Here is a 26,136-nt window from a genome sequence, read left to right on the forward strand (position 1 = left end):
TAAGACCTCAATAATGATCTCCCAGATGTACTATGGCAACTATGCTATGGTCCTTGCTGTGATATATGATTATTTATTATTGGTCATGTCTACATGCCTAATCAGGTGCTCAGTAATGGTAATTTTTTCAAAATGTGATTTTAATCTTACTCGTTAAAATATCATTGAACTTTTCAAGCTATTTAATATAAAAAATTAATTATTGCTTTATTTTCAAAATAGATATCTATGGATGTTTTGTGTTTATATGCTACAATTCATTATAAGGTAGTACAAAACAATTTTCACTTGTTTATATGGTATTTTAGATTCCTTTCATATGCTCATCATTCACTCAGTTTTAACCCCAATTCTATACATATTTTATTCCACAATGACAAGTACAGAAATCTTATTCACATAGATATGGGCAGCAAGGTGGCACAATCGTTAAAATTGCTGTCTCACAGCTCTGAGGTCATGAGTTCAATTCCTACCAGGACCTTATCTGGGTACAGCTTGCATTTTCTCCCTTTTTGTGGGGGTTTCCTCCCACAGCTTAAAATATACTGGTAGGTTAATTGGCTTCTGAATAGATGGACCCTACCATGTGTGTGTGTGTTAGGGAATTTAGGTTGCAAGTAATGGGACAGGGCTGATGTGAATGATTACATATTCAGTGTACAAAGCTGTGTAATATGATTGACGCTATGTAAATAAAGGAGGATAATAATTATGTGCATTGCATTGTTATGTGCACATTAGTCATAACGTTTAAATATTTACCCATTGTAACTAATATGTATCGTTTACAAGGTGAATTTTCAAAATACATTTGTGAAATGGCTCTTAGGGGCATATTAAATTGTTGGCGTTACAGCCAAAAGTAAAGCGCCCCGTGCACTATTACCGTCATTACGGTAATAGTGCGCGTAAATACCGGTATTACGGTACTCTTTTATAGCTGGATTTCAGCTCGCTGCTGCGAGCTGAAATCCGGCTTACTATTACTGTAATACCGGTAATCGTTTTTCCGCGGTGGAAACCACGCACAATTGAATATGCCCCTTAGTGTTAAAAAGAGATTAATATTTACATTTATTAACTTGCCTGTGGGACTAAGTGATAACTGTTTAACGGAATGTAGCAACATTTATTTCAATAATGTAAAAAAAAAATGCAGAAGAAAATAACAAATAAGACAAGATCTATTCTATAATAAACAGGTGAGAGAATGTTGCAGCTCTGACTGCTATATTTTGAAACTCACTGCATACATATTGGCCGGTACAAGTAGATGGGTTACAAATATGTGCTAATTCTTCCACCAAAATGCGCTGGAAAAGTTAAAAGGGTTCCAATCATCTGCAAACATTCAGGAACCACTGACATTGCTGAGGTACCATGGCAACTATTCACGAAGCACTGGCTCCTGAATTGATATATTACATCTTATGAACATTGGCTCATCCCCCAAAATTGCTGCCTCCACTGCGTGCAGGTGATAGGTGTTGTTTATTAGCAGTAATTTGCAAACCATTTTATTATTATCTTTTGGATTCTAAAACAAATTGTCAGGAGTTCCCTTTTAATTCCTTATGACAGCATAAAGGATTCACTGTTGCTATTCATGTCCATGAATCAGTTTAGTTGATCACTAAAAGCAAAAGCTCACTCCTCTGCTCTACAGAACATTATATAACTAAACTATAAGAGTAATCGTCACAGCCTTGCTGTTTATTGCTGTGTGTACACCAGTTTTTGTCCAACCTAAAAAAAACAAGGTAACCAGCTCTGTCTGGATCTTGGTCTCTCAGCCTAGCCTTGCTTTGAGAGAACATGTGTATTGTATATTTAGAAAACAATATGTGATTCCATCCTGACTTTCATATACCCCAGGAACAGGAACCTCACAGACAATCCTAAAATAAACACACAAATCTCAAGAGTGTTTTCTTCATAGATGGCAGTTTCCTGTACAATTGTTCCCCTGCATGATAATTTTCCTCCCACAATCTGTTTAGCAACAGAAGAAGCTGCTAAGATTTTGAACTGCGCTGATTCCATGTATAGTTCCTGTGGCATGTTCTGGAATTTTTCTGCCCTTCTTCCTTATTCTCAAGAATCTCACTGAGCTATCTGATTGTTTTTTTTTATCTCTTGTGTAATTCTATTTTCTTTCAGCCACAACTCTTTTTTTTCTCTCTCTTCTTTCCCACTGACGTGTTTGTACAGTAAACAAGGCTCACCTTTTCTCAACACCGATATCTCCATGGATACTGACATTGCCCCCCCCCCACTCCATCTACTTGAAATACCAGCCTTAAATAGATGAAAATTGGGACAGATATAGAAGTGAAAGAAAAATGCCAATAATGCTTGCGAATACAGTTTCTGCAGCAAAGCTTAACCCTTTTGCAGGCTCAGATCAATATTGCTAATGTTATTGATCTGTTTGAGAGTATAAATACTGTGTATATATAGTATTTATATTTAAATTGACTTTGGCATGTTGCATCAATGTTACCATCTATCGACTCATTCCAAGGATTCCATATAATTTATGCTACAATCTTCAGTGTCCTCTGCAGGTAGAGGCTCTGTGGACAGCACAGACTCCGGATTCCTGGCCGGCTGGTCACATTGGCAAAGCTGCAGTCCACACCGACAAGAACGATGTCCCGATGTGGAAACCATGGCATCAGGCAAGTAAATATCTGGCATATATATGCACTTTAAGATCTTTTTTTTAATTAATGTTGGTAATTGTTTGTGAATAGTGTCATTCTAGACAACCAGAACACGTTTCTACTTGACATAAGATACACTAGATTCTGTACACAATATAACGAGTGGTTGGATTGTTCTTGCTGGTGCAGTAATGTTTTACAGACAATCATTCAAGGAATTTTTCTTATGTCTCCATAGTAACATTACATGTCGTTACTTTCATATAGAGTAATGCAATGCTTAAACGTATGTCTATTTAGGATGTGTGTGTATATTCTATGTTTCAGCTTATGTTTAGTAACAAAGCCTACTGCAGAGTTTAACATAAGTTTATGCATGTTGTCTATGTCAAATTACATCACAGTACAGTACACTTGTGGATATACTTGGCCCATATACTGACAAATATACATGGCTTGATTATATGTTAATGCCCTATACAAAAAAAATGAAATCGCAAGAGCACCACAGAGTAGCATCTGCTGTTCTGCTTATGACTAATGACATGCTGTATGCTATTTTGCTCTCAGGCCCATGGTTACCCTGGCACACTGATTGTATACACCACTACCTTTTCTGTACAGCAATCACTTGCAATGTACACATTAAAGACTAGCCCATCTATATCGTTAGACTAGATGTGTAAATAAAAAAGGACAGCTTTATGTAGACTGTATCTGTCAATAAAAATCAGTATAAATGATAATGTGAATAGCTGTAATAATGCCCTGCAATTCTTATATCCTTCATTGCTTAATACAGATTAACACACCCCTAACGTCTTAACCATAGCACATGGGTTGTTTTTTGTGCATAAAGAATATTGTATAAAGAAGCATTAATTTAGTTTGGTATAGTATCTGCTTAGATGAGATGTGCATATCTGCTGTCTTATTTCATATCTAAACATTTCAGCCAGCAGCACTAAATTGAAAGTAATTTTAGGAATACTTCTATATAGAAAAAGGTTTATTCCATTTAGCAGAAAAGTATCTCATGATCAGTTAAATGGCAAAGTACAACTCTCTCTGCAGTATTTCATACTGGCCAACTTTGGAGATCACCCTCTGGGAAATCTCCAAAGTTGGCCGTGTATTGGAGGCATGGCCATGCAAATTGTGTCATTAGGGCCCACACTCTGCTATACAACACACATTGTGGCCTATTCTAGCAGGGGGCAGAGCTAGGATCACACTATTAGCCCCGCCCACCACCCGATTCACCGAAGAAGCAGGCAGGATTCTGGAGAGCTCCCAAAAATTTGTGAGTTTCCTGGACATTCCTGTGTAGGCAGCTATGCAATATTTGTATTGCTGCATTAACTGTCCTGTCTATTATAATGCAGCAAAAAGCTGATTTTGTATCGCCGCTTATTGCAGTGATAAAAAACCTTCTATCACCATGATTTACCAAGAGAATATCGCCATGGCAGATGAATACCGATACAGACTGTTAGCGGTAATAGATTCACTGCTCCACCAAATCAGTGACCCAGCTAGCAGGACTTTCAGTTGCACGATATAAAAAAATAATTATATATATGTATATATATATATATATATATATATATATATATATATATATATATATATATATAATCATTTTAAAAATTATTTTAATGTCTGTCACTGAATATTAAAGCTTTTTTACATGGAATATTTCGAGCTATTGCCATCCTGAAATGGAGATAGCAGAAGAGGGGATGCCATAGTTCCGCTGCAATCCTTTTTAATTAGGCTTCCTGAGCCCCAAGTGTGGATTTTTAGCAACATTTAAACCTTACTGTGTCTTTAGTCATGTTTTCCAATCTAAAAGAAGTGTTTTTTAACTTTAATCGATTTTGTCCATTTATACTTAAACAATAGACCCCTCCAACTTGGGGGTCACATGACTCAATGTGATAGCACATCATGAGGGAAATCAGTCAGTGGATGTAAAATACACTATTAGAGCAGACAGTAAAGATACTGAAGGGTCTGTTCACCAATGGTGGCTAATGGGCAGCAGTAACTATCATTTTGTAGAAAAAAATTGTGTTAGCACCACCACCACTGCTCACCATTCCAGGGCTCATTGGTGAGCCCTCGTGAAATCCCCCTTCTAAACGAGGGAAAAAACCTCTCACCGGCATCCTTAACGTTTCCGGTGAAAGGAGGAAGTGACCTTCTGTAGCTGTTGCATATAAGCGGCTAAGGCTGCACATGCGCACAGTGATGGGACCCAGCAACGTATACAGAGTAGTCTCACTGGCGTTGTTGGACCCCATTAAAAAGTAAGCTAATGCCATCCTCAGATGGTGTTAGCTTTTCAAGTCTGTGGCCTGGGTCTCATTGCAGTCCCCATAGAGGTCTACAGGGACTGCAGTTAACATCAGGAGAAATCTCTGATTTGTCCTGATGTAACCCCTTAATGAATTGAGAGAAAAGCTGCCATGGCCACTCTCCAAGAAATCAGTTGGTTTCTCCCGATTATTGGCTCATGGCAACTTCAAAAATAGACCCCTTAGATAGAACATAACTATGACTGGTATTCTAGAATGATAATCATTGCTTCTGGCATCCAAAAGAACTAAAATGCCTGTTTTCTCTATAGCACTGCATGTATGACTGCCATTTTTGATGTTGTCACTATTCAATGTGATTTCAAGTGAGCTTCCTTCCAGTCATGTACCACCCTCTTCTGCAACACTTTCTCCATTCTCTTTTAATAAATGCTCCCAAAGAGCAGAAATTAAGCAATTAATGCAAGACGCTGGAAGGGGATGAACAGTAAGGCCATGTACCTTTTTGCATTACGTCATTTTAACATGAGAGTGACAATGCATGTCAGACGTAAACACGTTTGTCATGTATATTTTGCTAGAGGTTTTTCTACTATTTGGCGCTCACTGTAAGCTTTTGCAATGCATTTATCCGTAGTAAATAGAAGTGGGCAGAATACAATGTGTTCTGAAAAAGCAGATCGAAATGTTAATTAAAATGCTAGTGGGTATAGTGACATTAATAACAATTGTTTAATATGCATTTTTACTTGTTTTTACTGTTATGTAATTAATGCCAGTCGTTATGATACTGTAGTTGTCCTTCACAGTATGAATACCCTGCCCATTATTAACTCCCAATTAGGTCATTCACCTGCATAAACCATGGCAACATGAATAGCCAGCATTGGATATCATTACAGCTCAGAATGATTTGCCACTCTTAGCACCTAACAGCTTTCATAGGTCAACCATACAGATGCAGATTGAATGCGCTAAGCAGCAGGGAAATTGATCACTGATCTCTTCCTTCAACCATCTCACCTCCATACTCCCAAACTATCTTCCCCGTTCCCTTCTGTGCTCTCTCATACAGGTCCAACTAGATAGGTTAGGCTGTGGGAGGGCTAATTTGCATTGTGTGGGGTAGATTAACCTGGAATTAGATATGTTATACCCAGGGAGCCCAAAGATAAATCAGAAAGTTTCAAAAATATTTAAATTGTCCTAAAGCAAAATGCAAGTGTAACCAACAAAATTGAACTATAAACTATTTGCTTTTAACACCACCTAACAAATGCCTAAGAAATGCATTAACTACCAACTTATAGAGGATTCTATGCCCCTTAATAAAAAGAAAGTGGGGTTACAAACATAATATACATTTAGACATTTGTTTTTGTTAGCCCTGATTGGTTAAAATTTATTAAATGAACATTTATTAATATGCAGTGCTTTATTCTTCTTTCAAGCATGCCTTTGAAATCATGTAGTTACCAGGTAAGCATATCCAATACTTTTAAAATACTGCTTAGTCATAGACCGTTGTAGTAAATCTTGTATAATGGCCAACATAAGGACTGAAGTCCATCTATGACCATGTCTACCATAAATTGGTCTGTTTCTAGTGGGCTGTGGGTGAGCGCTCAATAACTGTAGAGCCACAATTTGCACTGAGTACAAGCAAGTTCCTGTATACATACCACATATAGAGAAAAATCTGTTGTGCATTATATATTTTATGGGACCTTACTGTAAATGTATTTTCAAGCCTCACAGATTGGAATAAGTCTGGCTGCAATTTATATTTATAGCTCAACATACCTATCTTTCCCAGGACACCAGGAAAGAATTAGTACAATAGTATTAGTAGTTTTGGGTCATCCTATATCTGTCCTGCATTGTATCGTTTCACTGTGACTCTCCTTGTCCTCACCCCCACTGCCACAGTGAGACCTTTCATTCGTCAGTGAGGTTAAACTGACAGCGAATCGGATTGCATGCGCTTTTTTCTGATTTGCTGCCCGAATGTCCCTGTACTGCAGAGCTTAGTCTGGCAAGAGAGACTGAAGTGGTAATTCAGTTCCCAGCTATGTGCTGTGTAGTGCCTTCAGAATGCACTCCATGGAACGTACTTTGTGCTAATGTAACATCACAGAATTTTCCTTGCACCCCCATAGAGGTTTGCAGGCAAATCTGTGATGTTTGAATTGTTGTTCAGAATCGAGCGCAACCAGACATTATTGTTACACCGCCTGGAGGGGGGGGGGGGGGGGGGTACAGGTAAGTAAGGAATGTGTTGCTACAGGCTAGGGGGATGTGTAATGTGTTGTTACAGGAAAGGAGAAGGAAGAATGTGCTGCTACAAGGGGGGAGAAAGGAGGATGTGCTGCTACAAGGGGGGAGAAAGGAGGATGTGCTGCTACAAGGGGGGAGAGAGGAGGATGTGCTGCTACAAGGGGGGTGAGAGGAGGATGTGCTGCTACAAGGGGGGAGAGAGGAGGATGTGCTGCTACAAGGGGGGAGAGAGGAGGATGTGCTGCTACAAGGTGGGAGAGAGGAGGATGTGCTGCTACAAGGGAGGAAGAGAGGAGGATGTACTGCTACAAGGGGGGAGGGAGGAGGATGTGCTGCTACAAGGTGGGAGAGAGGAGGATGTGCTGCTACAAGGGGGGGAGAGGAGGAAGTGCTGTTCCAAGGGGGGAGAGAGGAGGATGTGCTGCTCCAAGGGGGGAGAGAGGAGGATGTGCTGCTCCAAGGGGGGAGAGAGGAGGATGTGCTGCTACAAGGGGGGAGAGAGGAGGATGTGCTGCTACAAGGGGGGAGAGAGGAGGATGTGCTGCTACAAGGTGGGAGAGAGGAGGATGTGCTGCTACAAGGGGGAGAGAGGAGGATGTGCTGCTACAAGGGAGGAAGAGAGGAGGATGTACTGCTACAGGGGGGGGGGGAGAGAGGAAGATGTGCAGCTACAAGGGGGGAGATAAGAGGATGTGCTGCTACAAGGGAGGAGAGAGGAGGATGTGCTGCTACAAGGGGGGAGAGAAGAGGATGTGCTGCTACAAGGGAGGAGAGAGGATGTGCTGCTACAGGGTGGGAGAGAGGAGGATGTGCTGCTACAAGGGGGGAGAGAGGAAGATGTGCTGCTACAGAGGTGATGCCAGCTGTGATGTGTTACTACAGAGATGGATGGAGGAGAGGGGAGAAATGTGTTACTATAGGATGAAGGGGATGTTAGAGGTGAGGATGTAATGTGTATGTGTTATTACAGGGGTGACCGAGGGAAATGTGTTACTTTAGAGGAGAGGGGAAAATATTACTTCTGAGGGTAGGGGAAGGGGACTTGTAACAAGGGCTGCCACAGAAACTGTGGGGTCCTGTGCTAATTAACCTGGCAGCCTTCCCCCTCCCTTCCTCTTTGTCATAAATGTCCCCTCCCTCATTGCTGTACTCACCCCCTCCCTCATCACAGTAAATGTTATGCCACCCCTCATCACAATGCATAATCTCCTCCCCTCCCATATCAGCATATATGCCCCCAAATCACTTACATTGTTGTTGACGCAATGTGGTGACTCCCAGGGATAGGGGTCAGACTAGGGGGCACGGACAGAGCATGGGGCCTAGACAGACGAAGGGGTCTGTCCAAGCCCCCTGGTCTGTCCGGGGCTTTCACAGCTGTAACGGACATATCCTCTTGAGGGTGGCCCTACTGGCTAATGCAGAAATGAGGAGGCCAAATGTACAGGGGAAGGTGCGGCGGCCACTCTTGGGTTTCATATCTGAGACACCTGCAATTTTGTGGGGATCCTTCATCTATTTTGTGATGTTAGATAAAAAATGTTATTTCAGGTGGAGAAATTTGGAAATTACATACCAGCCTCTATATTTAAGTAGTACTGAATAAACGCAGGTTATTATAATGTTTCATATCTAGATAGGTCTTATTAGGACCTTTTTTTGTTTGTTATATTTAAGCCCAGCAGGCTATGCAAAAGCAGTGACACAGCTTTAAAATAGTTTGTTTCTGTGGACATGACAGACAGGCAGGGAAGATCTGCACCGTGTAAAAAGGAACAGAACAGGTTATTTTCCAGGATTCTAATGTTTCTGTATATTTATGTCACATAATGGAAAAAAACTAGAGCTCAAATACAAATTGTTTATGCATGAAATAGTATCTATTTAAGATACATCATTATGTATTTCTCAATGTTAGCAGGAACAACTTATATTTTAGCCCGGGGACAAAGTGGTGTTTGATTTGTGCTGAAAAACATGTTTAACATTCAGTTTTTACTTGCATTCAGGAGACCATTGGAGGTTACTTCATTGACCTTACTGCAGTTAACTTGCGTAAATGCATTTAATGGAGCAGGTTTCGTTCAGAAGAGACAATGCTCCTGAAAATGATTATCATTGCATGTGGTTATGGGGTGATTGGAACAATAGCTTTCATTTTCAAACCATACTTGCCAACTTTTGAGCCCTCTCCTCTGTGAGATCCCAGAGGGGAGGACCAAAGGGCAAGTGTGGAGGGCGAGATGAAGCGATTTGTGCATCAGCGTAGCCCCACCTCTGTTGCACAATCATTTGATTGCATCAACATGTAGTAGTGGACATGGCAATGATAACAGGAAATACGTTAGCGAGTTCCTGCCCCACCCCCTTTAGATGAAGGACAGGCAGGATCAGGAAGTCTCTCGGATCGGAGAGTATGTTTCAGACCTGTTTTCACACATTGTACTAGGAATTGGCCTCAGTTGGTATGATGTCTTATAGTGGAACTGTCATCTCCATATACTGCCAAAGTGGGATGTCTTTTTAAATAATCAAATACTGCCTTTTTATACTATTAAATTTAATGCTCAATCTGTCTCTTCCCAGTCCTTTGTAAATACAGACACTGATGAGGAACAGTAGCAAAGGAGAAGAAAAAGATAATAATGTATAAAAACAGCATAATGTATAGTTAGTGCATCTGGTTATGCTCATCTTCAGAGACATATCTCCAAATATAATTATTAACTTTGTATAGTTTTCACATAGATGGTTCTACCATGTTTATTTCCGTTTGCATGAGGATTCTCCATGCTTTCTGTCTCCGTAGATGACCCAGAGGATTCAGAGCTTGTCTCTGTGGCCGACGAGACCCCACTGGGGAAGGACTCTGTCTCCCTTGGAGTGGGAGAAGGATATATCACTGGTAATAGCTGGTGTAGAAGCAGACAATATTATTGAAACAGAGCTTTGTCTTTAAAGGCTCTATGTTGCTTTAGCAGACATAAGCAGCAATGTTGTATACCTGGAAATTTAAGGTGGATGGAAGATCGTCATGGTATTCCCTGAAGTTAGAAAATTATTTAAAAATGTTTTCATGTATGAAAATTGAACTTGTATAGATATCAGGAATAAAAGCCTTAAGCTTTATCGTGTTACACAGTTACAACTCTTCTGTACATGGACTGCAGGTAAGTGAACAACAATTGTCAAATTATATAGACAGATACTGTATATGTACAAATCCATGTTAATATAACTCTGAAAGCTTCTTTACACTAACCATATCTTACGTATTACTGACACTTCTAATTTTTGCACTAAATACATAATAGTTTGCTACTGTACAGTTTTCTAAAACCATACTTGTCAACTCTCCCAGAATGTCCGGGAGACTCCCGAAAATCGGGTAGGCCATTTTCAAGGTTGCAGAGTTTGTTGTTGTCTTGAACACAACTTACTATCAAGACACCAAATAATTATAACTCAAATTGTTCATACTTTAAATCAGATTTACAGTGGATATAAAATGTCTACACATCCTTATGAAAAATTTCAGTGTGTGATGTAAAACCTGAAATCAAGATAAATCATTTCAACCTTTAATGGTGCCTGGCAACAAGAAAAATTCAAGTGAACAACAAATAGACAATTTTTAGGATAAAGAAGTGAACAAAAAAATACAGGGTATTTTCACAGTGTTCACAGTCTTCCATAACTGGGCTGTAGGTGTGTTCAGAGTTAACCAATCACATTCAAAGGAAATTAGCATACACCTGCCAGCAATGAAAGCGATTGTGAGTAACCTCATATAAAGATCAGTGGTTCCTGTCGGAATTCTTTGCAGATTTTTGGCATCCTACTGAAATAGCCATGGTCTGCAAGAAGCTTTCAAAACAGCTACATGATCTTATTGTTGAAAGGTACGAATCAGGGCAGGGGTATAAAAGAATTTGAAAGGAATGACATGTATCGGTGAATTTACTAGAGATGGTCACTGACCCCCGTGTTTTGGTTTTGGATTCGGTTTTGGATCTGGATTACCGTCGTGTTTTGGTTTTGGTTTTGGTTTTGCAAAACCGCCATTGCGTGTTTTGGTTTTGGTTTTGGTTTTGTTTGGTTTTGTTTTGCTATTTTTTGGGAAAATCCATGTTTTTGGGCCTAAATTAACCCAATTTAGTGCTCCAACTGTTTTAGAGACAAGTAATCTAATTGTTGAGGTAATAAATCATCCAAAAAAACAGTTTAATTCTTCGTTGGTAGGCCTATTCTACACACAAAACAGATTGTCTTCCTCTCCATCTATGCATATTGGCAATGCAGCCATCGTCTTTGAATGTATATTACACCCTACACTTATAGTTAAATATGTAAAGAAATGGAAAAAGCCAGTTTGGTTTCTGTCTCTCAAGGCCCCCCTCCACTTGTATAAAATAGCAAAAAATTCAGCCATTATAGACTGTACAATATTAATTGACATGGAGAAAGCCAGTTTGGTTTCTGTCTCTCTAGGCCCCCCTCCACTTGTATAAAATACTAAAAAATTCAGCCATTATAGACTGTACAATATTAATTGACATGGAGAAAGACAGTTTGGGGTCACTCTGTCTCTCTAGGCCCCCCTCCACTTGTATAAAATACCAAAAAATTCAGCCATTATAGACTGTACAATATTAATTGACATGGAGAAAGCCAGTTTGGTTTCTGTCTCTCTAGGCCCCCCTCCACTTGTATAAAATACTAAAAAATTCAGCCATTATAGACTGTACAATATTATGAAAAATGGACAAAGCCAGTTTAGGGTCACTCTGTCTATGACACCCTACCCTTAAGGATAAATTGCCCTAACAGCAGCCTTTCAAGATGGTATGTGATATGGAAATGCCACAAGTCCCTTTCCTCTTTGGGGGTAGATTGCACCCTACACTTACATAGAAAGTTTTAAAAAGATGTTATCGGCATCATCTTCAGCTTCATCCTCACCCTCATCAGTGTGTACGTCATCATCACAGACTATCAATTCATCGCCGCTTGAATCCGCCATTAGAGAACAGTCAGTGCTTGGATGTCTTGGATGGTGAAGGCCTTCCTCGTGGAAGATGTAGTTCATTTTTATAAACATCATTTTCTCCACATTTTTGGGAAGTAACCTTCTACGGCGATCACTGACTAAGTTCCCTGCTGTGCTGAACACTCGTTCAGAGTACACACTGGAGGGTGGGCAGCTTAGGTATTGCAAAGCAAGTTTGTACATGGGTTTCCAAATGGCCTGCTTTTCTTCCCAGTAAGGAAAGGGACTGTCTGACATTTCCATATCAACTACCTCTTGAAAGTAATCCTCCACCATCCTTTGCATGTTTATACTCATATTGGATGGACTTATGGGCAAAGTGACACATTTTTTTGAAAAATCCTTCAAACCAGCCCAGATGTTAAATTGTTCTCGTCTGCCCCCTGTGTCTTCCCTGCTTCTTTTTTGGAAATTTAATTTTTTACGAGCAACAGCTTGAGAAAGTGAAGGAGGACACGTCGTCAAGCCGAGGCCCAGTTCAGCGGCCAATTTGCTGAGCAATAGCTCCTTGCAAAAGTTCACATCTCGCTCATTTACAAGTAAAGACTCAATGTAGGTTTTAAACCTTGGATCAAGCACAGTGGCCAAAACGTACTGATCCGAGTTCAAGATCTTAATAACTCGAGGATCATTGTGAAGCGAATTAAGTACTTGATCGACAAGGCCAACATACTTTGCTGAATTGCTTGCTTTCAGCTCCTCCTTCATTTTCTCAAGCTGCTTTTCCAATAGTCTAATTAAAGGAATGACTTGGCTCAAACTAGCAGAGTCTGCACTGACCTCACATGTCACAACTTCAAATGGTTTCAGCACCTTGCACAGCACTGAAAGGATTCCCCACTGTGCAAGAGTGAAATACATCCCCCCTCCTTTCCCAATGTCATGACTTGTGCAATATGCTTGGATGGCTTTGCGCTGTTCCTCCATCCTCTGAAGCATGTACAGGGTGGAATTCCACCGAGTTACCACCTCTTGCTTAAGTTGGTGGCAGGGCAAGTTAAACTGCTCTTGGAGCTGCTGTAATCTCCTACATGCTGTGGCTGAATGCCTGAAATGGCCTGAAATTTTACGGGCCACCGAAAGCATCTCCTGCACCTCACGGTTATTTCGTAGGAAGCTCTGCACCACCAAGTTGATGGTGTGAGCAAAACAGGGAATATGTTGGAAATCACCCAGCTGTAATGCTCGCACTATATTGTTGGCGTTATCTGAAATGACATACCCTGGGGAGAGTCCGAGTGGTATAAGCCATGCATCAATCACATCTCTCAGTTTGCGTAACAAATTGTCAGCCGTATGCCTGTTAGTGAAGCCGGTGATACAAAGAGTGGCCTGCCTGTGACAAATGTTACGTAGTGGTGTACATGCTGCTGCTGTTCCTGCTGGTGAAGGTGAATGACCAACCCAGTGGGCTGTCACAGTCATATAGTCTTTGGTTTGGCCACTTCCACTTGTCCACATATCTGTGGTTAAGTGAACAGTGGGCAGAATGGCATTTTTCAGCGCAATCTCTACATTTTTACACACTTTTTGGTATAGTTGTGGAATAGCTTTACGGGAGAAATGGTGTCGCGATGGAATTCTGTAACGCGGACACAAAACCTCAATTAACTGTGAAAAACCAGCTGCGTTTATTGTGGAGATTGGACGCAGATCTAACACTAACATTGCAGCCATGGCGTCTGTGATTCGCTTGGCGACTGGGTGACTGCTGTCATATTTGCTTCCCCTCGCAAATGATTGTTTCACAGTTAATTGCTGAAATGTAGGACTGCTCATTTTATTCACCTGCCTCTGGGATGACGATTCACCCCCAGCAGCAGCAACAGCAGCAGCAGGACTAACGCTTTCTTCAGAGGAATCAATAATAGTGCCGGAGTCATCCAGCCTTAAGTGGGATGCCGGGCTAACTCCGAGCGCTACTGAGGATATTGATGAGGATGGTGTGGTGGGTGTATTTTGTAGCCGTCGGTATGTCGGTGAGCGGAGGGTCTTAGCTGATGAGGGAGTGCTTGTATTCTTTTGGGAAGAACTTTCAGCTTTTCCCAACACTTTGCCATGAACTCTCGTTAAATGGCGTAACATAGACGAGGTTCCAAGATGGTTAAGGTCCCTCCCTCGACTGACTGTGGCTTCACATACACTACAAATGGCTATACAATTGTTGTCTGGATTTGGGTAGAAATAATTCCACACATAAGAAGTGGATTTTTTTGTTTTATGCCCAGGCATGACAATGGCCTTTTTCTTGTCACGTGCCAGAACTGCTGCCACTGGTGCAGGACTTACACAAACAACCTCATCCTCATCAACATCCTCATTAGCGCCCTCGTCGCCTACACAAATCTCCCCCTCATCCTCTTCTAATTCCAAAGTGGCATCCTCAATTTGGGTATCACCGGCTACACTCGGGCTATTAAGGCACACATCAGCAGAATGCTCACGATTAGACATCCCACTGTTGGATGGACTCTCCACAGGGATTGTTGTCATTTGTGAATCAGAGCAAATATTCTCCTGTAATGCCTCACTGGTATCTTGCAGCTCAGCTTTGACGCGTAACAGTAGTTGTGCACCAATTGTAGCCTGGGTAACTTTTTGGGATCTGCCACTAATAGCCAAAGGTGAAGGCCTCATTCTCTCTTTGCCACTGCGTGTGTAGAATGGCATGCTTGCAATTTTTTTTTTATCGTCACTTAACTTTTGCTCAGTTACACTTCTTTTTCGCTTCAATACAGTAAATTTTTTTTTGGTTTTTGTTTTTTGCACTAATTTGAAAACACTCTGTTGTTTGACATCGCCTTGGCCAGATGACGTACTGGGAACACTAACATCAGGACTGGTGACAGAACCTGGTTGCTCATTTAGATCATATGTGGACTGCTTTGAATCCATTCTGAGCGCAAACCACTGAGGAGTGCTAAAAATTATTGAGTAGATACTGCTGACAGATATGACTTTTGACAGCCAGAAATATTAATGCACAATTAGGGAGGACACCCAAAAAACACTGAGGAGTGCTAAAAATTATTTAGTAGATACTGCTGACAGATATGACTTTTGACAGCCAGAAATATTAATGCACAATTAGGGAGGACACCCCAAAAACACTGAGGAGTGCTAAAAATTATTGAGTAGATACTGCTGACAGATATGACTTTTGACAGCCAGAAATATTAATGCACAATTAGGGAGGACACCCCAAAAACACTGAGGAGTGCTAAAAATTATTGAGTAGATACTGCTGACAGATATGACTTTTGACAGCCAGAAATATTAATGCACAATTAGGGAGGACACCCCAAAAACACTGAGGAGTGCTAAAAATTATTGAGTAGATACTGCTGACAGATATGACTTTTGACAGCCAGAAATATTAATGCACAATTAGGGAGGACACCCCAAAAACACTGAGGAGTGCTAAAAATTATTGAGTAGATACTGCTGACAGATATGACTTTTGACAGCCAGAAATATTAATGCACAATTAGGGAGGACACCCCAAAAACACTGAGGAGTGCTAAAAATTATTGAGTAGATACTGCTGACAGATATGACTTTTGACAGCCAGAAATATTAATGCACAATTAGGGAGGACACCTCAAAAACACTGAGGAGTGCTAAAAATTATTGAGTAGATACTGCTGACAGATATGACTTTTGACAGGCAGAAATATTAATGCACAATTAGGGAGGACACCCCAAAAATACTGAGGTGTGCTACAAATTATTTAGTAGATACTGCTGACAGATATGACTTTTGACAGCCAGAAATATTAATGCACAATTATGGGGGACACCCCAAAAGCGCTGGGGAGTGCCAAATATGAAGAAAAAATAATAAACCTCTATCCTCCTCTCTGCACTAGCGATTTTGGTTAGAGCAATTGCAAGAACAATATGGTATTCTCTGTCCCTGCTCTAATTAGCCTATGACTACACCCTGCTCTCTCCCTCTGTCAAATGGCGATGGATTGCTGTGGAGGCGTGTATTTATAAAGTTGAAGTATCGCGAGAACCGAGTCCCGAGATCCGACGACGTCACAATGACGTTCGGCCTCGATTTGGATTCGGAATGGGCGGGAGAGTACCGAGCTGCTCAGCTCGGTACTCGGATACCCAAAGTTCGGGTGGGTTCGGTTCTCGGAGAACCGGACCCGCCCATCTCTAGAATTTACCAAGAGGCCTATGGCAACATTGAAGAAGCTGCAGGAATTTCTGACAGGAATGGTCACTCCCTGCATGTAATGACATCTCCCGTGTTCTGCATATGTTTTGGCTATGGGGTAGGATGGCAAGACAGAAGACATTTCTCCCAAAAAAGAACATCCAAGACTGTCTAAATTTTGTACAAAATACATTGAATCATGCCAAACCATATGGGAAAATGTTATCTGGTCTGAAGAGACCAAGGATGAACTTTGTGGCCTTAATTCCACAAGATTTGTTAGGTGCGATGACAACATAGCTCATAACCCAAGTATCACCATACCTACTGATGGTGGTGGCAGTATCATGCTTTGGGGATGCTTATCTTCAGCTGGGACAGGGGCTCTAGTCAGGATAGAGGGTATAACCAGTAGCTCCAAATATCAAGCCATTTTGACACAAAACTTGACTTTTGTCAGAAAACTGGAAATGTAGAAGAATTTCACATTTCAACATGATAACGATCCAAAGCACACATCCAAGTCAAACAAGGAATGGCTTCAGTAAAGGAAGATCACTGTCTTGGAATGGCCAAATCACAGCTCAGATCTCAATCTCATTGAAAACCTGTGAATTTCCTTAAGAGGGCTGTGCACAGAAGATCCCCTCACAATTTGATGCACCTTGAACTTTTCTGCAGGGAAGTGTGTGATATAGAATTTCAAGGCCCAAGTGTGTGTAGTTTAGAGAGACTTATTCAAATAGACTCACTGCTATAATAATTAAGAGCATTATTGTATGGGATGTGAACACTTATACAACTATGGTTTTGCAGTGTTTATTTCCTAAAAAATGTTTGTTTTTTACTTGATTTTTGTTGCAAGGACACATTAATGGTGGCAAAATGTCTGGCACGATTTATCTTGACTCCAGGCTTTACATTGCAAATCAATGCAATACCCGCAATTCAATAATAACTGTGTAAACCTTAATAGGATTTAAAATATTTCCTATAGCAACTATGTAATAAAAGGATATAAGCAAATAAATTTAGATACAGCCAACATTTATCGCATTTTTTAATGAAGATTTTACCACTGAGTATCACTGTATATGTAGATTTTATTTAAGCAGAGAAAGTTCCCATACATAGTTGGTAAGTGAAATATGCATAGAAGCGTAAAAAAACCCAAATACATAAAATGTATGTAGATAAGTGTATGCAAATTAACCTTTAAATCATCTCAGGCTACATCACTTACAGTAAAAGGGGACCCAAAAGAAGCACTTCCTGCAACATTTATGTGGATTATCAATTACTTTAGCAACAATGACAGGATGCAGCTAACGTAATCATCATACAAGAGCTGCAAATGTATAGGCTCATAGCATAGTAATAAACTACATTATGTACAAGACACAGGGATATGGAAGTACATCTGTAAAACAGATTGCAAGCTCCACAGGCTAATGAATTTATTATAGACCTCTGGTAAGATCTTGTACAGTATTGATATTACTGTGTTATTATTCGCTCCAGGTATTTTGTCTGTCACAGCACAGTTACCAAGTACCAAGTAAACACTGCTTGTTTCCCCTCCTGTTTCTGCCCTTCCTGTTTTCTACAGAAATCTCCCTGTCCTTTTCCATCCTGAAACGCTCCACCCTGGGCCCTAATGTCTCTCTGCAGGAGGTGGCTAGGAAGACTCTGTGGGCGCTTGAAAATGATAATAAAGAAACTCTGTTGCTCTTTAAGGTATATACTATATAGGTATATATATATATATAGGTCCTATACTGTACAAATGTACTTCTTAAAGTTCAAAATCATTTATATTGGTGAATGCTTATGATACCAATATCTACAATTCACATGCATTAGTTTGTTTGATATGAATGATGTGATTTTTTTATTTTATTTTTGGGGGGGAGGGGAGGAGGCTTATTGTATGAGGTATATTAAATAAAATGGTGCAAATCTGTAACCCTCAGATGTCAGCTTTAAGCAGTCTGTTTTTTCGCCCCGGAGTAATGCAAGATAATGCGTTGCCTGGTCTCTAAGGAGAAATCTGTCTTTGTCCCTAATTGAAAACCATAAAGTTTCTGGGCCTGATTCATTAAGGGAAGAAAGGTAAAAAATGGAGTACGTTTTCTCTACGACAAAACCATGTAAGGGGTAGAAATGAGTTTATTATTTTGCAGGAAAATACTGGCTGCTTTTTCTCGTAGCACACAAATAGTTAAAAATCTTTATTTGTACACTGAAATTTAAAGTTAATCTAGGACATGCCCTACCCCAACAATAAATCTATCTCCAAATTTAAATTTACCTCCCCCTCCAATGCAACATGGTTTTGCCCAGGTGAACAGTTACCCATTTGTTTTGCTTTACTTTCCTTAATGAGTCATGCCCGCTTTGTCTAATCTCGCCTGCTATGGGGAGAATTGAGAGTGCCAAAGAGGAGTGACAGAGGTCCTGGCTAAATGTCATACCTCCCAACTGTCCTGACATCTCCCGAGAAGCTGGGAGGTATGACACCAGACATTACTGTGATGAATAGTTGCTGCACACACCTGCCTATGGTGTGTGCAGCAATTCAAGGGTGTCTTTAGGAAGAGAAGAGAGGTTGGGAGCAGCCTAGTGCTTCTGAACCACAAGTCACACCCACAGAGGATGTGACATGCCAGCACTTGACGTGTCCACCCCTCTACAGGAATGGCCACACGCCAAAGCAGTTTGGTCATGCCCCCTTTTTCCAATGCCATAGAAAGCCAAAGTTGAGAGGTATAATATCTTCGATGTTACCCTTTATCTTTTCCTTATCTGTTTCCTTTCTCTGTTGCTATGTGCCCCTATCTTCATTGCAGGTATCCCCCTCTCTCCCTCCCTACCTACTTTCTTCTGTGCCTCACATCCTGCTTCTCTCATTTCTCCCTTTCTCTTTAATCCTCTCTATCCCTGTTCCTGCTCCTATTATTCCCTTTTATTGGTTAACTCACACTTTTACCCCTCCATCATCACACTGTGCCTCACCGCCATCATGACACTGTTCCCCCACCTTCATAATGACACTCTACCCCCCTCCATCATCAACCTGTGCTCTCATTCATCACTCTGCCCCCCTCCGTTCTCTACTTACCTTTCTATGATCTTCTTTCTTCTGTCTTCATCTCTTCCTCTTTTTCTTCTTCTCTTCTGTGTTCTGGCTCCTCTCTGCTCCCTGCTCTATTCTTGGTGACCATCGGGTGTGACGTCATCACGTCCCTACAGTCAGTTAGAATGGAGCAGAGAGAACCAAGGAGTCGCTGCCGTCGGATGCGTGGACAAGAGGGGAAGAAGGAGGAACGCCTCTCAGGGATGGTGCGCCACCACCTTGTCTTCCCCGCTTACCACCAGTTCTGGCTGTGAAGAAGTGGGGCAGAGAAGTGCCGGTATGTCATATCAGCATATACTGCCTCACTTCGAGCACTGATTGTACTCTCTTGTATTACCTAATCTTCAAATAATTAATCAATGAAATATGCCCATTATCCTGTAGCTGAACCTTAAATGGCACAATGACACGGGCAGTCATTGCCTTCCACTGACCATACAGTATGCTTCTTGCAGCTGGTAACACTCCCATTACATTTACATAAGATGCCTCCACTTCTTCACAGACCATCCCCAATTCTTGTGCTTCCACTGGTTAATGCATCTCATCTGTCCCTCTTCTACTTCACAGCCCATTAAATGGTAAGCAAGGGCTTTCATATGTAAGATAAGACTATCTGAGATTCACATCAGTAAGAATGTTTCACTTAAATATATGGATTACTGCACATTACCACTTCTCTTGCTTTGATTGCAGTGTGAAGATTATACATTTCCTGGCACTTTATTTTGCAAACAGATTGCAAGCATCTGCATTTCAGTTTTAGTTAATTAGTGATAGGCAATTAAAAGTAGGGATGTACCTAGCAAATTGTGGTTTCGGTTTGTGCTTTGGCTCTAATCCAGCCATTTTTCAGTGTGATCAGATTCAGACACTTCCTTTTTCAAAACCAAACTGAATCCAAGCCTGCCCCTTTCCTTCCCCCAGTAACAGCCAGTAGCATGATTCTAACTGACACGTCTGTTGGCCTGGCAATGCAGGAAGGATGGGAATATAGAAGCAGGGCCCTCTTAAGAACATCTTGGGCCCCCGGGCACAGCAGTGCACCGGGGCCCCTATATATACAAAATAAAATAAAATGATTATATACATGGGCCCTGCAGCCCAGGGGGGCCCGTCGGAGGCAGCAAAAAAAAACAACCTGAAAAAAAAGAAGAAAATACTTACCTTGCGGTCAGCTGGCGATCCGGCTCCCTCCATGGTCTCCTCCTCTGTCGCGCTCCGCAATGGATGTCGGGCGAGCGTGATGACGTTACGCCCAACATGCACTGCGAGCGCCGCACGGAGGAGGAGACCATGGAGGGAGCCGGATCGCCAGCTGACCGCAAGGTAAGTATTTTCTTCTTTTTTTTCAGGTTGTTTTTTTGTGCTTCCTCCGACGGGCCCCCCTGGGCTGCAGGGCCCCCGGGCACCTGCCCATTGTGCCCAATGGGAAAGACGGCCCTGTATAGAAGTGATGTCAAAGCGATCATGGTATCACGTCCACTTCTTTTATCACTGCTAATTTTACAGAGTAAAAAAAACAGTAATACCCCTTTCACACCAACATCCCAGGTCAGACACGGCATAATGAACATGGATTCAACCCATGTTGCAACCCTTAATACCCCTTTCACACAGATGCATGGAGCCGGGAATAACCCAGGTCGCTGCCTTTCTCACTGTAACCATGTCTACCCTGCATTACCAAGTTGAGCCCATCCAAATCAGCCTCTTTTAACTGAACCAGGGTCCAATAACCCGGGAACAGCTTTCACACAGAAGCATATCTGGCTCCAACCCGGGAATAACCCTGGTCACGACCAGGGTTGTGGACCTGGGTCACATGACTCGGGTCATCCCATTCACACTACCTGGGTTATTCCTGGGTCTATGCCACTGTGTGAAACGGGTATTAGTAATAAAGCTTGAAAGTAATAAATACATTGAGGAAGGAAGCACAGAAATTGCAGCCATTTATGTAGCGCAAAAGGGTACCGCTGTATGACTTATTCAGTAATGTTCAAGTGATATTATAAATAACGTTAAAGTGGCTAAAGGGATCAATGAGAGCCATTGGTTTATAGAGAAAGGTTAAATGAAAATGTTACTCAGAGTTGCTAATTGATTTGAATCTAGAGTATTAAAAGTAAAATGTGTTATAAATTATCATAAAATTCTCTAAGTGAGGAATTCAAATCAACCACTTAATAGAGCAATTATGGTAAATGCAATAAAACAGGTGCTATTTCCACTGTGGGAATCATCCATTTAGGATGCACATAGGATCATATTACAATCTGAGTCACACGAAGACCTCAATATAAATACATATTTACCTAAAGAGCATAAATAAGCATAAATGTTACCCTTAATAGTTTTTCTACAAATGCAGCACATTTTTCTGAGATCATTGGTGGAATATGGCAGCCCCTCAAAACTGCACATATTCTAGATTGCAGTAATTCTGCCTTCTGTATTCGAACAACGTGATTTCTTGTTATTTGTCATGCTAAACTGTGCTTCATCTGTATATTGTTCAGGGTTCACATGCAGATCGGTTAAAAAGTAAAGTATTTGATTTACACTTCATTGCTGACCGGTTTAGCCCTTCCTATATCTTTAGGGCCATTTCCGATTGGGAATTGGTACAGGTTAAAAAATTAAGATTAGTCATTTCATTATCATCATCACAATTTATATAGCACCACCAATTTTGCAGCGCTGTACAGAGAATTTTTGTAACTCACATCAGTCCCTGCAAAATTGGAGCTTACAGTCTAAATTCTCTAACACACACATAACAATAATTTTGTCAGCAGCTAATTAACCTTCCAGTATGTTGCCCTGAAACCCCTGTATTGCTAGAATCGCATGATCTGCTAGTACACCATTCTAATACTTATGGTGCACTGAGTGTTGGGATGAGTGGGAGAAGGTGAGAAGGTTGTGGGTTAGGTGTGAAAGGATAAAGGGGAGTGGGGTTCAGTACAGAACAGTGGGGATGATTGTAGTAAAGGGTCTCAGGAGGGTACTAGTTGTTGGGAAAAGCAATCCCAGAATCAAACACTCATTGTCACACTGCATGTGATTGTTGGAAGTGCACATGTATTGAGTTGCATCACGTAATTACCTGTAAGAATGTGTTATCCAACCCTGACACCTGTTGCTGGGCAATGACCATTCTTAGACTGTGGCTAAATAGATGGTGTGATCTAGAGAAAGGGGTGGAAGGAGGTAAACATATAGTGCATTGTGCCAACAGTCTGGATGTAAAGGGTAAAGCAGAGGGCTAAGTTAAGGGTGAGAAAATTGACTTGGGAAGCAGAGGACAGAGAACAGATCCTTGTGGGACCCCAACAGATAGTGGTTGTGGAAGGAAGATATGTACTAGAGAGAAAACATTGGGTGTTTGTGGATTGCATCAGAACATTTAAATCCTAACTATAAGTTGTCTCTTTAAATGGCAATGATGAAACATCCTAAACTACTTAGGAATGTCCTCCTTACCCCCAACATTCTTTGTGCATTAATATTAGAGTAATGTCTACAGCAGAGGCATCAATCTGTAATATATTGTATAATACAAAGGTCAACAAGTGTGGGACACATTCCACAAACATTGGCCAGAGTCCACGGCACAACTGCCAAGCAGGTTTCATATTCAGAAGCTCACTGAAGTGTATTATGTAGTAACCAAGATACACATTGCTGCTCCCATGTACAATTCAACTTCAACTCTACCGTCTCTGCATCAGTGTTGCCCAATCATTCTCGAGAGACTGAACTAGAACACAGTAGATATAATCTTCCAATAATTGGATTGTATTAGATGCTTTCTTACAAGATATGGTACCTGAAGCTTTATTTGGTAGATTGCGTCATTGGTGTGTCCGATTCAGGGAAATTGTTCAGTTACTATTAATAGACTCAGGAGGTAACTTTTTTCCCTGTGACATTAAATTGGCTGCTTTCCTCCTGGGTATTTGTTTTACCGCTTTTTGTTGAAACACAATGAGGATTTATAAAAGCTTCAAATTCATGAATTTTTGTTTTTATAAACTCACTAAATATTTATGCACTGTTATGTTTTTAATGTAACAATTCTCTCATCATTCAAATACAAAATCCAGGAACATCACATTCAGAAATAAACAAACACAGATGACAAGGTAACTTGATTGTAGTTCAGTAAAGACCAACATAAGTCTAATACAATTCTATATCACTATTATACTATATGAAAGTTATGGCTTTTCGGTGTGGTTTTCCTGGAAATATCCACTTGCTTTCTACACTCTACTGTATTACAGGAGCTGTCCGCCCGGTTAGTCTCCATCCAGGCACAGAATGATGTTTTCATTATCACCTTCAAGACTATAGAGGAAATCTGGAAGTTTACAACTTATCTCTCACTCGGTAATGGGGATGCTGAGATCGATCTTGTTAGGCAATTATAAATGGAGCATTGAGAAAATCTGTTATGTTATTATTTAGTGACTGGATGTTTGACAGGTTGACAAGGAATTAGAACCATGGCTACTAGCCTGTATGCACAGGAATGGTTTGCCTATATGAGCAATGTTAGGCTAGGACTACACACGCAATTGATTTATAAAGTAATTCCAACCAGTCAAATGCATTTCTTTTTTTGGTCTTTTGTCTTAAATTATCATTATGTAATGCAGTAGTTGCATGACGCATGCGATTTGTATGAATTCATTTATCTAGTTAAATAAATTTAAACTGCAACATAATTTGTCTATCAGATGATAACATTTTACTTCCTATAAAATTTGCACATATAGCACGCCTCATTGAAAACAAATGGTTACAAATCCATTGTCTATATGAAGTGTTTAATTGCACACAGTCTTGTACATAAGACTAAGGGGTCTACTTATTATTTGGGCTCTGTACACTGCAATAGTTAACAGTATGTATCGCAGGATAACGTTACAGTATATAATGTTGTATCGCAGGTATTTAATATGCTGAGGTTGCTCTGGAAACCACGGCAAAGACCTCCCTATTCTACAAAATATTCTCACTCTTCACCTGCAGCCTAACGCTGTTGCCAAATGCTACAAGTGAAATGCACATGCACAGTTAAAGTTTGCACATAGGGGCATGACATGGTCCAGGATCAAGTGAAGCTTTTCCGGCTTTACTGGTCCCCATAGTTACAGGAAAGGTAATGCCATCCCGATATGTAGTATGTCTTTATATGAACTCTCTGGTTTCTCCTGTGTTAACCCATACCTAATTGTGTAACTGAATGCACTGGCCATTTAATGGGGAAAACTGCCGTTCTTAAATAGAACAGCAGTTTGGGTGAGCACAAGCTTTTTGTTGTTGTTGCTTCATTGTTTAGGAGGCTCACAGTGTGCTGCAATTTATCCTGATCATATGACACGTATAGAGTTAATTGCATCCATAATATTAATTGCATGTCACACAACCAAAACATTTTTTAAGACATAATATACATACACGGGATTGGGAAAAAGTAAGCCTTGCCCAGAAATGCCCACTTTCTTCCAATCCACTTCCCACCCAGAATTGCTCATTTTTAGGAAAACGCCGCCCAGTTTTGTAAGCACGTCTCTTTTACGGCCCTTTAATCTGGACCGTTGGGAAGTATGGATACCACATCCAATTAATCACAAATAATGATCTCAGTATCATAGTATGTTCTTCGGTCTGTCTAGTTGTATGCAGTTTTAGTCTTCTATCCAAAAATCAATTTTGTAGCCCTTGTATAAGCATACAGATTAATCTTATTAGTTCTCTAGTGAATTCAGCAAGTAGGATTATCTAACATTGCTCAACGGCACAAATCTGCACTAAAATCATAAGCAACCAATCGGATATTGACTGTCATTGAAATAGACCGATAAAATTAATGTCTTTTTGCTATGGTTTTAGTGCAATTTGTATCTTTGAGCAACAGTAATAAATAACCCTTAGTACGTGCATTTTTGCAAATGATTGGTGATTGTGAAACTTGTTTTATTAGGTGATGGATTTGTTTCCTCCTATTGCAGGGACATGGTTATATTACCAATTTATGTATTGATGGGGTCACCTGACACAATTACTGGTACTAATTGCCTGTGTCTTTATATGCAATATTTTCCACTTAAAAGCATGCTAATCTATTTTTACTGTCATCATATTGCTAAGAATGCACAGTGATAACGCTGGTATGAGGAAACATACATGGAGGACAACCTTCCTTTTAACATGTACTCATTTTACTTTCCAGTAGTATGTAATCTTAAAGACATGTAATAGTTTATAGGCTCTTTGAGCAAGTAGCTCATTCCCATTGGCTTTGTTTGTGTTAGCATTAATATAATGCATACTTGCCTACTCCTGAATTCCAGGTAGGTCTCCCGGGAGAGCAGGCCATTCTCCCGCATCCTGCCCAAGTCATAGTGAATTGGACAGGATGGAAACCTCCATGACGCGAGTGACTCAATCATTTTGTCCCGACCCCTTGCGGAAAAATTATGCTTTTGCATCATTTTGTT

The 26,136-nt window shown here is 40.6% G+C and overlaps 1 protein-coding gene across 1 annotated transcript in view; it reads left to right on the top strand.

Moving 5' to 3' along the window:
- The first annotated feature begins 2,527 nt into the window (after positions 1 to 2,527).
- SH3TC2 (SH3 domain and tetratricopeptide repeats 2) overlaps positions 2,528 to 26,136 on the top strand; it is a 64,447-nt gene continuing 40,838 nt past the window's right edge. The window contains exons 1-4 of the mRNA XM_075209622.1: positions 2,528 to 2,684; positions 10,077 to 10,172; positions 18,095 to 18,222; positions 23,914 to 24,019. Of these exons, the coding sequence (XP_075065723.1) occupies positions 2,543 to 2,684; positions 10,077 to 10,172; positions 18,095 to 18,222; positions 23,914 to 24,019 (472 nt within the window). The 5' untranslated portion in view covers positions 2,528 to 2,542. The remainder of the gene's footprint in view (positions 2,685 to 10,076; positions 10,173 to 18,094; positions 18,223 to 23,913; positions 24,020 to 26,136) is intronic.

This window comes from Mixophyes fleayi, chromosome 4, assembly GCF_038048845.1.
Source record: "Mixophyes fleayi isolate aMixFle1 chromosome 4, aMixFle1.hap1, whole genome shotgun sequence".
Classification (NCBI taxonomy): Eukaryota; Metazoa; Chordata; class Amphibia; order Anura; family Limnodynastidae; genus Mixophyes; species Mixophyes fleayi.